This window comes from Orycteropus afer, unplaced genomic scaffold, assembly GCF_000298275.1.
Source record: "Orycteropus afer afer isolate SDZICR_OR568_19922 unplaced genomic scaffold, OryAfe1.0 scaffold00010, whole genome shotgun sequence".
Lineage (NCBI taxonomy): Eukaryota > Metazoa > Chordata > Mammalia > Tubulidentata > Orycteropodidae > Orycteropus > Orycteropus afer.
The window spans coordinates 16308189-16327127 of record NW_006921597.1 but is presented as its reverse complement, the minus strand read 5'-3'; the positions used below and the strand labels follow the sequence as shown (position 1 = coordinate 16327127).

Genomic DNA, 18939 nt, shown 5'->3' with positions numbered 1-18939 from the left:
ATATATAATTAAAAGTTTTCCATCTGAGTATCATCTTGAGTGCCACCAGTGGAAACACTGTGCCTAAGGGTTATTAGTGGAGGAATGGGACCCCACTAACCCCAGGTCAGTAGACTTTCCATGTCATCATAATCCCTGACCCCTCAGCCTCAGGGTATTGTTGTGAGAAAAAACAGGAAAATACAGAGGGCAACTGTCATCCTATGCGGGAGGAAGAACATGAAGTCATCCTTTTGAGAGACTTCAAAAACCAATTCAGCTCTTTCCCACTAAAGGCTTCTCTGCACAGAACCCTCTAAAGAAGAAAGAGGAATGCTGCCTGGGGCTGCAGAGGAAGATGCCATTGGGAAGCAGATTCCACCATCCTTGACATTGAGCTCTGGGCCCTCAAGAGGGTTGTATGGGGTCAGCTGTCCATGGACAGCACCCTTCCCTCATTAGGCCTTTTGTGGTGTAGGAGGAGTGAGGATAGGAAAGTAGGATGCCAGCAGCCTCAGCTTCCTTCCCAGCCCCTTCCCTAGGCCCCTGACTGATCCTACAGCTGTGCCCTCCATCTATCCATCTCATGCCCTCTCCCAGCTCAGTCAGAAACCATTGACACAGGCTACAGCTTTGCCCATGGACCTGGCAGTGTGCCCTGACTCACCCCCCTCATCTTCCCTTCAATGCTCACAGGACCCTCACACAGTTCCTTTCAGCCCCTCTGGAAGCTAGGAAGAGGCTCAGGGCCGGAAATGGGAAAAGCCCCACTTTTGCCAAGTGGCCCATTCTCCAGCTCAGTGAATAGTGACCTTTACAACACTTGATCTTGGCTGGAACTCTCAACAGGAAGGTAAAGTGGAAACTGTGCCAAGAGCTGTGGGAGGGAGGAGAGCAAAGAAAGGAGGAAGTGAGGATGTGAAAAAGATGAGACTACTTTCCCAAATTAACTATGCACTGGGAGCCAGATACTCAGGCAAAAGGCAGGCAGATGGAGAGAGGGGCCCAATCTTGCCTCTTCCTAGGCGTCTAGACCTCTTAGTCTCACCGAGCCCTTCTCCCTCTGACCAGCTTCAAATTTTCTATAACTGTAGTCAGTCAATCAAATTCCTTGGGCATCCAAAGGACCTTCAGAAGTTATCTTCTGCTTCTCTTTTTTAGTTCCAGCCTTCATAATCTCTCTCCTGGATTTTTATATAAACTTTTTAATTCCTCTTCCTGCCTCAGATGCCTTCCTTCCTCACCCCATGCCACCTTCTAGATCTCATGGTACTACTCTGACCATGCTGCTCTCCAATGCTTACAGAAAAGGCCAGTCTCCTTAGAATGGCATCCAAGGCTCCCTGTAGTCTGTTCCCAACAAATCTTTCTCCTCTATTGCTCACTATTCCCTGCAAATATCCTTTGTTCTAGCCAAACTCAACAGCGAGATAGTCTTTGAACATCCCCACTAGGTAGTCTCTGGGCATCCCATGATCTCAGCCTCTGTGTCTGTTGTTTGTGCTGTTGCATTATCTGCCTGGAATACTGCTTTCTCCTGGGCATGTTCCCATTATCTCAAGGCCTAGCTCAAATGCTACCTCTTCCATGAAGCTTTCCCTGATCTAAACCCAACAAAACAAAATTCAGTGCCATCAAGTCGGATCCAACTCATAGCGACTACCCCTCCTTAGGTTTCCAAGACGGTATCATTACGGAAGTAGATTGCCCAATCTTCCTTCCAAGGAGTGGCTGGTGGGTTTGAACCGCCAGCCTTCTGGTTAGTAGTCAAATGCTTTAGGCACTACACTACCAGAGCTCCTTGCAAGTAATATTTCTTTTCTCAGAGTACTGAAATGCCTCTCATACAGCACTTCCATTTCTATATCAGAGGTTGTCATGCATGTACTGGTCAAGGGCATAAACTCTGAAATCAGATGGACTGAGTTTGATTCCCAACTCTACCACATTATCAGTTCTGTGACCTTGGCCAAATCACTTAGCCTTCCATTTCTCTATTTTCTCATTGAAAAAACGGGGATAATGAAAATACCTACCTCTTACGTGTTGCTTTGGCAATCAAATTATATATTATGTACCTGGCATATCAATAAGTGTTACCATCAATTAATGCTTTTACTATTATCTCCCCTAATAAATAGTCATCTTCTTGAAGATAAAATCTGTGTCTGTTTATCCTTATAACCATAGTGCCTGGTAAAGTACCTTGAACATAGTATGAAGTCAATAAATGTGTTGTGTGAATAAATGAGTTTTGCAAACTAGTCTGATCAATTCATCATCATAAGTTTACCAAGCGCTTATAAATACATCAGTCACTATGTTATGAACTAAGAACATACAGCTGGGGAGGCATTTTTTATGTATTGTCACTTAATATTTACAATGACTGTATGAAGTGGGAATTTCAAAAATCTATTTTAGAGATGAAAGAAAGAAAGAAGAGGCCTGGAAGTCTATTTCCAAAACACCAGCCACTGAAAAACCTATGGAACACAGTTCTATTCTGACACACATGGGGTTGCCATAAGTCAGAGTCAACTTGATGACAAGTGGTACTGGAAGAGATGAGAAAACTAAGGCATAAAAAGGTTAAGCAATATGTCAGTGTCACACAGAGTCAGGATTTGAGTTCAAGTCTGCTTGTCTCCAAATGCCACATTGTTGCTGGGTGGCACTGAACGAGTCATCCTAAATAAATGTCAAGGAAGACTACATTATGAGATCCTTTGTAAAAAGCCTTTTTCTGCTTCAGGAGATTTGCTCCTTGGCCTAACCTAAGCCCCTTGCCCTAAGAGCTGAAGGCTGTTCCTATTGTATATCCTCAACTCCTCCACCCTATTTTCCCTCCCATCTGGCCTTTAGACCCTCATCCTACCCCATATAACAGAAAGTCCTGAGCTTGTGCTGTGAAAGGCTCTGGGAGCTCTGGATGAGTTTTTTTCTAGGAGGACCTTCCCCAGCCTCAAAGAAGCCCCTTTGCTGCTTCCCCACACCTCAGCTACGATGCATATCCCAGGAGATGGCCTCTTCCAACCTCCACTCCTCCGGGAAGCCTTCCCAGCCTGACTGTTCCTCATGAGTTTACCCCTCAGTCTTTACATTCTGTGTTTGCTCTACACCTATCTGAACTTGAGGATCACCCTGTGGACATCTTACATTTACTTCTTTGTGCCTGTGTCTACCCATTTGGGAACTGTGTGCAGGGAACAGCTGGCCCAAGGCCTGGTGTTCAGGCAGGGTCTCTCTTTGGTGGCTGTAGAGAGGGAGGTGTGTTCCCTGCTGAGTCACGGCAGCCCTGACCTCTTCATCCTAATGAAGAAGTGTGTCAGCTGCTGCTACTTCTCCTGCCACATTTCATTCCTGAAATCTGACCTCTTCCCCTTCCAGCTCTCTAGATACCTCCCTAATCAGCCCAGGATCCTCAAGCCCTCAGCTTCCTCATAGTGCTTACTTGTTACAGTCCAAATTTTCTGCTTCAGGAAATTGGGAAATTCTGTTACTTTGGTTTTCAGGAACAGACTCCTCTTGTCTAGAATTTCTGGGCCAAGGACAGGGTCAGGATGCAGAAGGCAAGCACAGAACAACCTCGTTAATTTCACAACCTATTCATGTTTCCTCTTCCAACAAGTTTACCCCACAGGATCTTCAGGGCATATGCTTCATGAAGGGATTTTAGTCGGATAAATGAATGAAGAGATTGACCAGTATTATATGAATATTACACCAACTTAGGGCAGAGCCAGGCAACAGAGTGCTCCTGGGAGACCTTGCCTGGGATGAACCATCTGCAGTGCAAAAGCCCCAAACAGACAAACAAGAAACCAAACTCACTGCCATTGAGTTGATTCAGACACATAGCGACCCCCATTGGGTTTCCAAGGCTACAAATCTTTACGGAAGCAGAGAGCCTCATCTTTCTTCCGCAGAACAACTGCTGGGTTCAAACCACTGACCTTTTGGGTAGCAGCCAAGTGCCTTAACCACTACACCACCAGAGCTCCTTGCAAAAGCCCCAGAACTCATAAAATAACTGACTGTGTGCTTTCCTACATCCCATTGCAGACCTGAGGTATAAATGAGCCAACACCTTCCTATCTTAGCCACAACTAAGGGAGCTCTGATAGCTACGGCACTTGACTGCTAACCAGAAGGCTGGTGGTTCAAACCCACCAGCCACTCCTCGGAAGAAAGGTTGGGCAATCTACTTCCATAGTGATATCACCTTGGAAACCCAAGGAGGGGTTGCTATGAGTTGGGTCAGACTTGACGGCACATAACAAGCTTCACTGAATTCAATCCCCACAGTCCTTAGAGGAAGATAGTCAAAGGGCTGACCTTGGGCTAATTCAGCTTTAGCTGCTCCTTCTCTCCCCTTGGGGAAACTAAGGCACTGAGTTCCAGCCTAGTTGCCCAAGAGCAAGCTGAGGGGTCAGGAAGGAAGAGAGACTCTCCTAGCTCTGCCTGTCGCTCTGCTCCATCTCGTCTCTGAGCAGGCTGGCACTGGGGAGGGGGCGGAGCACCACAAGGAGGGGGTACAGAGCTCTCCCATCTGAGTGTCATTCTGGGCCCTGGGCCAGGCATTTGGCTTCCTCTCTAAGAGAGTCAAAGGCTGAAGCTGCTCAGACAAAGGGCCAAATGAAAGCTAATGGGGAGCTCTGTGATTTCAGCTTCTCCCCTTCCTCTTCCTGGGGCCTGGGGGCTCAAGTCCTTGGCAGGAGAGGGTGCAAATCAAGCTCTGGAGCTCAGCTCAGTGCAGATTCCTGTTTGCCTTTTTTATTCTCCTGGCATCCACAGACTGTCTTCCTCCCCTCACCACCTCCCACCTAGGGTGCTGTAAAAAATGCAAATCAGTAGGATTTTAAAATTCGAGCCCATGCCAGGAACACCCACAAACCCTCCATTAAGGCAGATCCTGAGGTGGGTGGTGTGGTCCTGAATCCAAGCACAAAGAGGAGGATTCTATTAGAGTCATTTCTCAGCATGGGCCTTGGACCTCAAATATTATCTGTGATGACCCTGACCTTTCTTTCTGGCACTGAACAAACGAATGGGAAAAGTCAGAATTGTGTATGTGTGGGCTGGGAAGACTCCAGTACGGAAAGGGGCATGGTATGGGTTCAGAGGATCAGCAACGGAAACTCTTCTGTGCCCCACCAGAGTAACCCAAAGTTACTGAGTCAGTAACTTTTACCATCTGAGTATCACTACAGAAAGGGCATCAGAAGGAATGACCAGAAAAAGGACCTTTTCAGATATGAGAAGGCTGGCCCTGAAGTGAGGCACACAGGAAGAGTGCCATGAGATATGACAAGGAAGCATCAATGAGAACACCTGCCACTTCAAACCTAGCTCTTTCCAACCCCCAAAGCTGTGTCCCAGGACACAGCTGCCAGGAGCCCTCCCCAGCAGGAAGAGTGGAGGGTTTGCAGGCAGGAATGGAAAAGGCTGTCATGGACCCTGGAGAGCCATGGGCTGTCACTTTCTGGATCCACGTCTGCTGTTGTAAGCCTGCGTGTCCCTGGCTTTGAGAAGTGAGAAGAAAGGGGAGGAGAGAAAAGTGAGACAGAGGTCCGACTTCAAGAGAGACTAAAAGTAGGAGACAGGAGCAAAAACATAAGAGAGAGCCTGGTTGACAGAGTACTGGACAGAACAGAAAGGATGGGTGCATGTGCATACTATCTGTCTGAATTCTGGTGGTTGAAGGGAAAAGAAAGGCGACAGGTGGAGGGTGGGGTTGGTATATGAAGTCAGTGGGAATCAACCTGGCCTTCCCATGGCAATATCCTACGAACCACTAACATAGCTTCAGCAGGTACCACCCCACCCCCACCCCGCCCCGGACCGACTACTTCTCACAGCCCCTGCACGCCCCTGGTCTCCGCACGCTCCCTCTGCACTCCCCTCGCTCAGATCTGACGTCTGGCTGGGCTCCCCAGCTCCCGCTCGAGATCTGCCAGGCGGCGCCCCTCCTCCCGTGGAGGGCCCTCCCCCGCCATTACAGCTGCCAGCCCCGGCCCCCTCCCTGCTGGCAGACAAGCCCGGGCAGACAGCCTGCCCCCGCAGCCGCGCCAGCTCTGCCAAGCCCGGCAGGGCTGGGGGCCCGAGGCGGTGCCAACTCCCCTAGAGCGGTCCTCGGTTGACCTCCTGCCCCGGGGCAGGGTTCTCCTCACACCCTCCTCCCGACGCCGGGTCAGCCCCGCGCGCTCGAAGAAGCCCCAGAGCAGCGCGAGCTCCAGGGCACAGCCCGTCCTGCTCCCGGCGTCTGTCGCTCCCGCTTTTTCTGTGTCAGCGCCCGAATTTCAGTCTCTGTGTCTGTCTGTCTCAGGGTATATATCCTCTTTCTCCCGCGGTTTGTGGCTCATTGAACTACATCAGTCAGGGCCTGTCTCTCTGTCTCTCTCTGTGTGTGTCTCTGTCTCTCTCTGTCACTTGTTCTTGTCACTATTCTCACCATAAATCTTTGCTCAAAGTTTCCTCGTGGCTCCTTTCCTTCAGGACAAACCCTGCTCTCTGCCGTTCCCTCCTTTCCTCTGCCCCACACACTTCTAGGCTCCCGGGGGACCAGGGCCCTGGACAGGTACTGTTGGAGCGGAGCAGCCCAAACCTGCCCCCAGCGCCAGCTCCGTTCTTACCAGCTCTTGTTTGAGACGACGCAAATAGCAGTCCATTTCTCTGCTTTCTTTTCTCGTGCGCCCATTTGCTGGGATCCGCTCCACCAGAGAGTCCCCGGGTGTGAACAACCGGCTGGACTAGAAACTGCGCGTTCGGCGGGTTGCTCACCTCCGCACTCCGCGCCTCTCTCCCAGAGCGGAGCCAAGCTTCTGCTCCCAAGCCGGGACTTAGAGCAGCTTCCCGCGACTGCTCTCGGCGCGCGGTCTGTGCTGGAGGCGGAGGGAAAAGTGAGACAGCCAATGAGAATTCAGGGGGGATGCATTCAGCCAATGAGAAGAGCGGTCTGGGCGTGTTGGGCTGCTGAGGGGGGACTTACGTCTCTGGTGTTTGCTCTAGGCGCGGGTCGCGGCTGCGGAGGGAGCTGGCAGGGAGCGTTTCATTTAGGCCAACGAGGCAAGACAACGTGACGCCAAGACCAGACCAAGGCCCAACAAGTACACGACCCTCTGTTTGAAGCATAGTTTTACAGGTGAAGACTGGGTGGTAGTCTAAATGAGTGACTTTGAAACCATTTCAGTGATTTCGGGGTTGAAAACGCCTAATACCAATCTCCTTTAACAAACTCCGATGAGAAGAAGCAACAACCCACCTCCCCAAGCCGCCAAGAAGCCCCGCAGAAGCTCTTTTCCACACTCTGGAGTGTGGTGGTTCCACCTCAGCTCCCAATGTAGGGTCCTCACAGCTCACGCCTCATCCAGCGGAGCGAAGATCAGACGCTCTGTCTACTGCTTTAACACAAAGCAATGGAGGCTCTACGGTGCACCCAGCAATGTTGTGGTCTGGGGATTCTGAAAAAGACGTTATATCTCTGCTCTCAAGAACTTGCATGGGAGAAGGGGCAGTTTTAAAAAGGTAGGTTTAGATAGCAATTTTTTAATGAAAACATAGGGGCTGCTGAATCAGTTACGCTAATTCTTGCTCCGAACTTTGGCGAAGAGCTTTGTAAGGTAGAAGGGATAGGACGCTCAAAGATATTCCGATTCTATTTAATAGATACAGGCAGAGCACCTAACGTGTGTCGGCTCCAACCAGGTTCTCCCAGGGGAGCTAGGGACCCTCCATGCCTGCCTCAGCGCCAGGGGAGCTGCCGTTTCCCCGCCCCCCCCCCCCTCGCAGATGCTCCGCGCCATCCGACCAGGCCCGCCAGGGGCGGTGTTGCAGAGCCAGAGAGTAATTAGGGCAATTAGCAATGTGTTGTGTCAAGGTAATTAACGCGGGAAGTTTGCCCTAGGCAGGCAGGGTTTAGGGGCTGCGCGTGGGACCTCCTTATCTTCCTAGAGCTGGAATCAAGAGTCTTGAGGACGCCAGAGATGGCGCGAAGGGAGAACTCAAGCGCTTCTGCTGTTCTGAAATTGTGTCAGACATAAAGCTCCACTTATGCTAACCAAAGAAAGGTGGAGGGAGGGGGGAGGGGGAGAAAGAGAGGGAGAAAGAAGGAGGAAAAGAGAAGGAGAAGAGAGGGAAGAAATATGAGTATCTTTCGAAGTGAAGATTCTCCACAGGCACTTAACCCCTGGTCCTCAGGTGGATTTTGCCTGGCGCCTTGTGGCCTAGGCCCGGGTGTCCCGGGTGTCCCGTTTGGACGACACTGGGGGCGGTGGTAGCCAATGAATAGATCAAAGAGAAAAGGAGGCTCAGATTATGCAGAACCGGTCCCGGGTCCGGGGCCCCGTGTCTCAGTGGTAGTTAACGGAGAGCATGTACCTGCCCTCCTTTCTCTGCCACTAAGCCAAATGTGGCGGCCGTCAGAAAGCCCGACGGCTCTGGGTTAGACTAGCGAATCTGTTCACGCATTGCCAACGTCCTTCTGCTCTTCCGGGCCTCTGCGAGTCTGGCCCCGCCGGTCGGAGCAGCGCCGCGGGCGGCCTGGCCCTTCTGCTTCCTTGCAGTGGTGAACTGAGATTCTCTAAGGGGCCAGCCTCCGTGGGATATGCTGGTTGTTCAGAGTCAGAGCTAACTCCCAAGGACAAAGGTGAGTGAGACCTGCAGGCCAGCGGAATCCAGTTCTGGATTTTAAACCTCTAGAGTTGGGATAGAAAGGGGAACCTAGCCATTGATACACAGTCTACAGAGCGACCCTTGAATGGGGGAAAAGATCACAATCAAGTTCCCCGCCTCATGGGTCTTGTTTTTCTCAGTGTTAGATCTCCAGCACCGAGCACAGTGGTTGGCTTGGAAGCTCTGAGAAAAAGTTTGTGGATTTGTGGTAGAAATTGTCTTCAGAGTCAAGTTCAACCAAAAACCAAACTCACTGCTGTTGAGTTGAATCTGACTTATAGTGACCCCTCCTTGGGTTTCCAAGGCAGTATCACTACAGAAGTAGATTGACCAATCTTCCTTCCCAGCAGTGGCTGGTAGGTTTGAAATGCCGGCCTTCTGGTTAGCAGTCAAGAGTCAAGTTTAAGCGTTACCTTTCCACATTCCTGAGAGCTCCTAGAGTTGGGATCCTTTTGGAAGTTAGGAAGCTGACTACATTTAAAACTCTGAGAGAAACAGGCTGATCTCTTAGGAAGTTCCTTGGCATTGGGGGTCAGATCTTCTATGCTGCTGACAACACAATATGACCTTGCACAAATCCTTTCATCCTTTTACTGCGCCTTTGTTTCCTTTGCTGATATCTTAAACCTACATGAGCCTAACGCTTCACACTCCTTACCAAACTCACTCTGTTCTGACAACTATTCTGTGTAGTTAGGATAAAGGGACTAGTTACTCCATGTTACAGATGAGGAATATATTGTTAGCAAAGCCAGTTCACGTTCTACCCACTGTTTTTTCCTTTAAATTATAGTATTTTGTTTTTGTTGCAAGTATACACAGCACAACACATCAATTCAACACTTTCTAAATGTACAATTTAGTGACATTGATTACATTTTTAAGGCTGTACAATCATTCTCATCTTCCTTTTCTGAGTTGTTCCTCATTAACATAAACTCAATGTTCTCTAAAGTTCCTATCTAACTTTTCAAGTTGCTATTGTCAATATGATCCCATACAGATTATTTTTTAAAGAGCATAATGCTCAAGGCAGAACTTAATTAATTATTATTATTATTTTACTAGTTAAGCTAAACTATTGTTTGGTTTTAAGAAAACTTCAGGGGATATTTTTGTACAAGGCTTAAAGATTATCTCTGGTCAATAGTTTCAGGGGTTCATCCACCTTCCATGGCTCTAGAAAGTCTAGTGTTGATGAGAACTTGAAATTGTTTTGTATTTTCCCTCTTTTGATCAGGATTCTTTTATAGAATCTTTGATCAAAATGTACAGTAACGGTAGCCTGGCACCATTCAGTTCTTCTGATCTCATGGCAAAATGATATTGAGTAGCTGTCTTGGGTATGGTGTCTGCTTCCCGTATATAAGAAACAGCTTTGGCAATTAACCACACATTCCATATCCTCCTCCTGGTCCTGACTCTCCTTTTTCCTTTATTGTTCCAGGTGAATAGACACCAATTGTTGTGCTTTAGATGACTCCTTGCAAGCTTTTAAGACCCCTGGCACAATTCAATGAAATAGGAGGTAGAACAGAAGCACTAAACACATTATTAGGCCAATTAACTGGGATGTCCCGGGAAACCATGACCCTAAACCTCCAAACCAAGAAACCAAATTCCATGAGGTGTTTGGTTGTATATAAGCAGCCTCACCGGCTACTCTTTCCATCCACCACCAGGTGTTGTTATAAATATATCTATCACACAGCTTTTGCCAAGTCAACTTTTTATAGGTGTACAACTTATTGACAGCAATTAAAATAATTGGCTGTGTAACCCTAACCTTAATCAATGCAATTTTCCCATCATGTTAACCCTCTTTTCCCCCCTCCCTAACATCACTGGTAACCACTAATAAACTTTGGTCTCTATACACTTGTCTTTTCTAATCTTTTTTTATCAGTCAAAACAAGGTCAAGAGCTGAGTATGGAACAGAACATCAATTTCACATATGCAAGGTCAGGTTGAAGCTAAAGAAAATTAAAACAAATCCATGAGAGCCAAAACATGACCTGGAGTATATCCCATGTGAATTTAGAGACCTGAAGATTTGATGTATTGAATGTCAATGATTGCAGGCCAGATGAAGTTGTGGGATGACATCAAGAACATCATCCATGAAGAAAGCAAAAGGTCATTAAAAAGACAGGAAAGGAAGAAAAGGTCAAAATGGATGTCAGAAGAGACTCCGAAAGTTGCTCTTTGAAGGGACATTAGCTAAAGTGAAAGGAAGAAATGTTGAAATAAAAGAGCTGAACAGAAAATTTCAAAGGACTACTGGAGAAGACAAAGTAAAGTGTTATAATGAAATATGCAAAGACCTGGAATTAGAAAACCAAAAAGGAAGAACATACTCATCATTTCTCAAGCTGAAAGAACTGAAGAAAAAAATTAAACCTTGAGTTGCAACATTGAAAGATTCTATGGGCAAAATATTGAATGATGCAGGAAGCATCAAAAGAAGATGAAAGGACTACACAGAGTCACTGTACCAAAAAGATTTGATCAGTGTTCAACCATTTCAGGAGATAGCATATGATCAAGAACCAGTGGTGCTGAAGGAAGAAGTCCAAGCTGCACTGAAGGAATTGGCAAAAAAAACCAAGGCTCCAGGAATTGATGGAATCCCCATCGGCATGTTTCTACAAATGGTGCAGCACTGGAGGTACTTACTCATTTATGCCAGGAAGTTTGAAAAACAGCTACCTGGCCAACCGACTGGAAGAAATCCATATTTGTGCCCTTTCCAAAGAAAGGTGATTTAACAGAATGTGGAAATTATAGAACGATATCATTAATATCACATGCAGGTAAAATTTTGCTGAAGATAATTAAACAGTTGCAGCAATATATTGACAGGTAACTTCCAGAAATGCAAGCTGAATTCAGAAGATGATATGGAATGAAGGATATCATTGCTGATGTCAGATGGATCATGGCTGAAAGCATAGAATACCAGAAAGCTGTTCATCTGTGTTTTATTGACTATGCAAAGGCATTTGACTGTGGGGATCATAACAAATTATGGATAACATTGCAAAGAATGGGAATTCCAGAACACTTAATTGTGCTCATGAGGAACTTGTACATAGACCAAGAGGCAGTCATTTGAACAGAACAGGGGGCTACTGCACGGTTTAAAATCAAGAAGGGTGTGTGTTAGGGTTGTATCCGGTCGTGGTTAAGTTTGTGTGTCAACTTGGCTGGGCCGGGTTGAGTGGCTGGGCAGCTGAATGTAGTTATTCTCCATGGTGAGATTAGTAATTAACTCCATGGTGGAATCTATTGGAGCAGCTGAGTAGCTGCTTTGGGTATGGGGTCTGCTTCTGTATATAAGAAACAGCTTTGGGAATGGTCTCTAGCTCATGGCATGCTTGAACTCTGCATATAGCCATGTTGTTGTTCAGCAGGCTGCCATGCTCTGCCAACCCTGGGACTTTCAATGGACTTGAATTAATGGCCTGCCATGTAGTTTGGTAACATTGAGACTGTGCCATTTTTTGTCGACGTTGGGCTTGTAAGCCTCAGCAGCCAGTAGCTGCCTGAGTGAAGAAATGCCTCTAGCTTCAGTGGGCAGAGAGCAAGAGGCAGAGCTGAAGCCCAAGGTCGAGGGGCTTTCACACAGACCCTAGAGCCTGGCACTTTGAACTTGGACTTCTAGCTTCCCGAAGAGAATAAACTCCTGTTTGTTAAGGCCATCCTGTTTGTGGTATATTTCTTGTTGGAGCAGCACTAGATAACTAGAACTTATCCTTTCACCATACTTACTATATGAAGAAGTATGCGGCATCAGGATTGGAGGGAGACTCATTAACAACCTGTGATATGCAGATGACATACCCTTGCTTGCTGAAAGTGAAGATGACTGGAAGCACTTACTGATGAAGATCAAAGACTATAGTCTTCAGTATGGATTACACCTTAACAAAACAAAAATCCTCACAATTGGATCAATAAGCAACATCATGATAAATGGAGAAAAGATTGAAGTTGTCAGGGATCTCATTTTATGTGAATCCACAATTAACAGACATTGAAGTGGTGTCAAGAAATCAGACATCATATTGCACTGGGTAAATCTGCTGCAGAAGAACTCTTGAAAGTGTCAAAGAGCAAAGATGTCATTTTGAAGACTAGGGTGTGCCTACCCCAAGCTGTGATTTTCAATTACCTCGTATGCATATGAAAGCTGGACAGTGCATAAGAAAGACCAAAGAAGAATTGATGCCTTTGAATTGTGGTGTTGGTGAAGAATACTGAAAATACCATGGACTGCTAGAGGAATGAATAAATCTGTCCAGGAAGAATTGCAGCCAGGATGCTCGCTGGAGGCAAGAATGGCCAGACTTTGTCTCACCTACTTTGGTCATGTTGTCAGAAGGGACTAGTCCTGGAGAAAGATGTCATATTTGGTAAAGTGGAGGGTCAGAGAAAAAGGGGAAGACCCTTAACGAGATGGATTGACACAGTGGCTGCAGTGATGTGCTCAATCATAACAAGGATTGTGAGGATGGCGCAGGACTGGGCTGTGTTTAGTTCTGTTGTACATAGAGTCACTATGAGTTGGAAGCTACTCAACCTAACAACAACAGTCTTTTTATAAGTGAGGTCATACAGTATTTATCCTTTTGTGATTGACTTATTTTGCTCAGTGTAATGTCTTCAAGCTCCATCCATACTGTAAGCATGTATTAAGACTTCGTTTATCCCACTAGCTGAGTAGTATTCTATTGTACGTATATGCCACAGTTTTTAAGGTTGGGCAATCCTACTTCCGTAGTGATACTGCCTCGGAAACCCAACGAGGGGTCGCTATGAGTCGGGGCCGACTCAACGGCACATAACAACAACAACAAAACCACAGTTTTTAATCCATTCATCTGTTGAATCTGTCTTTTGACTATTGTGAATAGTGTTGCAGTGAACACTGGTGTACAAGTCTCTTTTTTGAGTATCTGCTTTCAAGTTTTGGACATATACTTAGGAGTGGAATTGCTGGATTATATGGTAGTTCTATTTTTAGTTTTTTTTTTTTTTTTTTTTTAGGAATTACCACACTGTTTACCACAGCTTTGTTCTTGTTATGTGGTTTCTGAGGCAGTATCACTACGGAAGTAGATTGCCCCATCTTACTTCCGAGGAGTGGTTGGTGGGTTTGAACCGCCAGCCTTCTGGTTAGCAGTCAAGTATCTTAGCCACTATGCTACCAGAGCTCCTTTTCCACAGCAGCTGTATTATTTTGCATTCCCACCAGTATTGAATAACAGTTCCAGTTTCCCCACAACCTCACCAACATTTTTTTTTTTTTTTTTTTAATCTTAGACATCCTGGCAGGAGTATAATGGTACCTCATTGTGGTTTTGCTTCACATCTCTCTGATGGCTAATGATACTGAGCATTTTTTTTCTTATGTTTAGTGGCCATTTAAATGCCTTATTTGGTGAAATGTCTATTCAAGTTCTTTGCCCATTTTATGATTGTGTTATATATATTTTTGTTGTTAAGTTGTTAATGTTTTATATATACTTTTGTTATTAGATTTTTGTTGGATATATGGCTTTTGAAGATATTCTCCCAGTCAGCAGCTTGTCTTTTCACTTTTTTGGTAAAGTCTTTTGATGAACAAAAGGTTTTAATTTTTATGAGGTCTCATTTATTCATTTTGTCTTTTGCTGTTTGTATTTTTATTATATTAGGTAATCCATTGTTGAAAGGTAGGCCTGAAAGTGTGGCCCCTGGTTGTTCTTCTAAGAATTTATGGTTTTATTTTGCATATTTAGATCCTTAATCCATTTTGAATTTGTTTTTGTGCTTGGTGTGACACAAGGATGCTATTTCATTTTCCTGCAGGTGGAAATCTAATTTTTATTGAAGAGACTCTTCTTTCCCCATCAAACGGATTTAACACTCTTGTCAAAAATCAGTTGACCATAGATGTGTGGGCTTATTTCTGGACTCTCAATTCTATTCCATTTGTCTATGTATCTATTGTTATACCAATACCAGGCTGTTTTGATTACGGTAGCTGTATAGTATGTTTTAAAATCAGGAAGTATGAGTCCTCCTACTTTGTTTTCTTTCAACATAGTTTTAGCTATCTGGGGCCTCTTGCCTTTCCATATAAAGTTGAGGATTGTTTTTTTCTATTTCTGTGAAGAAAAGCTATTAGAATTTTGATTGGAATTGCACTGAATCTAGACTGTTCTGCATAGTATTGACATTTTAACAATGTTAATTCTTCCTGTCTATGAACATGGAACATCTTTACATTTATTTAAGTCTTTAAATTTGGTTTTAATCTCTTTCAGCAGTGTTTTATTGTATAAATAAATAGTTTTCATTGTATAAATCCTTTGTCCTTGGTTAGATTTATTCCTATATATTTTCGTCTCTTAAATGCTATTATAAATGGAATTGTTTCCCCAATTCCCCTTTCAGATTTCTCACTGTTGGTATATAGTAATCCTACTGATTTTCATTTGGCTATCTTGTGTTCTGCGATTTTGCTAAATTTCTCTGTTAGCTCTAGAACTTTTCTTGTAGACTCTTTGGGATTTTCCATATATAAGGCCATTCACTTTTAAGGTCAAGGAGATGGCAAGAATAAAAAAAAAATGATGACCATAATCTCAGTGCAGTACCGAAAAGAAAGGTCCTAGACAAGGCAGAAGTGCTATTACTGTGTAGTTCTCACAGGCTTTGGAGGACAATAACTGTCAAACTCTGAAGTCCTGTCATGATGCTGAGTCATTGCAACTTATTCCCTTGCTCAGTCATTTAGGCAGTGCAGAAGGCAAGAGTAGGAAAAGAAGCTGCCTTGGCTTTTTTTTTTTTTTTAGGGTTTAAGTGATAGAGAATAAAGCCTGTTGCTATGGTTATATAAACATAGGTAAATATTCCTGTGCTGAGAAGGGGGGTGGGGAACATGATTCATTTTTGCTAAAGAGGAATCAGATGGTTCGGCCTCCCCTCTCATATCCCCTGAAACCCAGAATGGAGGGAGGATTAGATTATCTCATTTGAAAATAAGTAATAAAGAAATCAAAGGTCTTGAGATTGGTTGTGAGATTGGTACTTTCTCAAACCCCTCCAGAGTTGGGGTGGAACCCTTGGAAGACACCTGGATATTTCCCCCCTAGCTGATGGGAGTGAGTATATGGTGTGCACTTTTCCTGGGGGAGATGGTGCAGATCCTGGATACTGTGTCCAATGATGTCAAACCCTTGAGATTTGCCCAGCCAAGTCAGAGAGGGTGGATCCCTCTGTCCCACTGCCAGAGCCTTTAGGTCCTGGCATCTATGAATGAGCTCAAAGGGAGAGGCAAAACCTGTTGTGTCCCGACAGAGCTCAAATCCTAAACTAAACAATGGAAACATTGCCATTTTCCTGGCTTTAGATCCTATGGCCCCAACCTGGAGGCCCTCACCCACTGAATCCTAGCCAGTGCTGGAAGACGCACCCCTGGGTGAGGCAGTGTCCAACATTTCATCTCTATGAGCAACAGAAGAGCTGGGGAGCTCATTCTGATGTGAGGAAAGAGATGTGTGGCCACACACAGTCTGGAAACCTCATCATAACATCACCTTCCCAAGGGTGGGGCCCACGTCCCCATTGCCTTCATACCTTCTATCCATTATGGCTGCCAACAACCATTATCCCAATTCCCCCTCTTGCTCTTTCTGAGCATCAACAGGAAAGGCTGACCCTAGGGATAAACATGTGCTGTTGGAATGTGTTCAGATATCACTGCGGGACTGTTTCTCTCTTGGGAGAGGGCCTCGCCTGACAGACTGGCCCATAGGTGCTGAACAGAGACTGGGTATGCGTGTCTGTGTGAGAATATATTGAGATGGGGGGTGGGGATGGACTGAGGCCTAGCTATTCTGGAAAGAGTCTAATTCCTAGCTCTCAAAACATCTTCCTCTGTCCCCATTAGACAGAGGACTGAGCCCTGCCCCTTATAATTCCAACACCAGGAGGGGAAGCAAAGAGGACTATGTGTTGGAAAGCCTCTACACTCCAAAAGAAAGATTCACTTTGGGTTTTAATCAAAGACCCTTTTGACTGCCACTGGGTAGAGGAATAGACTCTAGTCATAAAAAGCTCTATGAGCTTTGACTATCTTTAAACGAAAAGTGTCATTCTTTCCATCTATAGATGGAGCAGCTAAGGCCCAAAGAAACTGGTATGTACAGTAATAGAATTTTCCAGAGTAGTAGTCTCTGTGTGGTATGAATCATCAACACACTTGGCTGATAATCTTTGAAAGGTTGGAGGTTAAAGTCCATTGAAAGGTGCCTTCGAAGAAAGACCTGGCAATCTATTTCCAAAAACTCAGCCATTGGAAACCCTGTGGAACACAGTTCTACTCTGACACACATGAGGTTGTAGCGAGTCAGAGTTGACTCCACGGCAATTGGTGGTGGTTTCCAGAATAGCACTCTTTCTTACTCCTCTACTCTGCAGAAAGCAGGAGGGACATGCCCTAAGATAAGTAATTGAGATGACTAGAACCATTGAAAGAGGGAGTTCCAGTAGCACCCACATTCACAGGATTGCTATCACTTTTATCCATAGTCTTAACTTGAACTTCTTTACATAGTCATGGGGCTAAAAGATCTGGCTATCACTTATGCAGTTGCTAAAACTTTTTGGAGAGAATATTGGAGAAAGACTTAGCAATATAGTACTTTGAGAAAATCCCAGGTAAGAATGGATCCCCGGACTGTCACATCTGAACAATTCAGGGGAAATTTTAAGCGGAAAGTAGATTAGTTCAAAAAATGAACAGTCATCATCTATGAGTTGCTGCTGAGCCTTACTTTGGAATTCTTTGCAGTTGTGGGCCTGGTGCTTATGGTGCCGAAGCAAAAGTCTTGTTGCTACTTGGGAAGTGAATATTTCCATTTTGCAAACATTTGCCAGAAAAGTAAATATTTTCCAACTGCAAAGAACAACTGGGGAATACCAGGGCATAAGGAAATGCTTACGGTGTTTGGGCAAACTAATACTGGTAGAAGTGAAGTATGGTGGCTTGCTCCTAGGACCCTTCCGGGAACATTCTGCAATGTCTTACTCCCAAGAGACCCAGCGCTGGGTTCCCTTTAATCTTCCTACAGCCTGAAACGGAGCAAAAGTTCATTTTGATTACACACTACTTGGCCATCTCCACCAGCTCCTGATAGTTTTAAGAAAGGACCAAAGCTTGGTGGCCTGCCAGGGAGAGACTTGTTAACAGGAATGAAAAAAAAGCTACTCGCTTCTCTTTCTGAGGCTGTGGGGTGAGGAGAAAAAGAGGTCATGTCTCAGGTTTGGCCTTCCACATATTTGTTTTCCCCACACTGGCTCCTGGGCCTCTTGTGGTTTTTTGCAGGTGTCAGAGAACCGTCCTAGTCCTGATCAGATGTCAACATGGAGTATGGTAGAGATTTCACCTGGAGACACTGAGAGGTGCCAGTGCTGAGGGTGATAGCTACTGACTTGGGGGCTTCTGCTTGGCCAGAAAGGCAGGACCCTCTCCCTGGAGTCTTGGGGGCAAAGGTTGGGTGGCAGTAATTACTAGCAGCAGTAGTTTTTAAAACTATTTATTTATTCTGTTGTGATTTGGGTGAAAGTTTACAGAGCAAATTCACTTTCCGTACAGCAGTTCACAGACACCTTGTCTCACGACATTGACTACAATTTACCCCAATGCAACAGCTCCCCTCCCACTTCCTCCCAATAGTTACCTCTTCCCTGTGTCCATCCCTCCATGTACTCCTGCTCCCTGAGCTGTCTCCCTGTGCATAAACAGCCCTTCTTTCTCCCAAGATTATTCTCTCCAAGGAGTGTGTCTACCGCAGATAAATGTTCAGCTCATATGCCTATCTTTTGTTTGGCTGGAAGCCACAGGTATGGGCTCAATTCCAGACCTGAAAGGCAGGTAGAGGCCAGAGTCTCAGTGGTTCCACCAAGCTCTCTCAGACCAGCAAACCTGGTCCCCCCCTTTTTTTTTCCCAAGTGATTTTGAGTTTTGTTCCACATTGTTCTCTCACTCTATCCAGGATCTCTTACATAGATCCCCTTCCGAGGGGTTGACAGTGGTAGCTGGGCACCATCTAGTTCTTCTGCTCATAGTCGTATAGTCTGCAGATCCCATGGTGTATCAGTCGCTAGGACTAATTGTTTCCATCAGTCTTTGGTTTTCTTCATTCTTCTGTGCTCTTGATAAGGAGAGAACCATCATTGCATCTAGATGGCTGCTTGCAAGCTTTTAAGATCCCAGTCGCTACTCACCAAAGTAG

General features: G+C 45.4%; 1 protein-coding gene across 1 annotated transcript in view; it reads right to left on the bottom strand.

Annotated features, from left to right (window-relative positions):
- Positions 1-18939, bottom strand: part of INKA2 (inka box actin regulator 2) — a 39268-nt gene that overhangs the window by 7515 nt on the left and 12814 nt on the right. The window contains exon 2 of the mRNA XM_042782078.1: positions 6615-6731. Coding sequence (XP_042638012.1) covers positions 6615-6731 — 117 coding nt within the window. The remainder of the gene's footprint in view (positions 1-6614; positions 6732-18939) is intronic.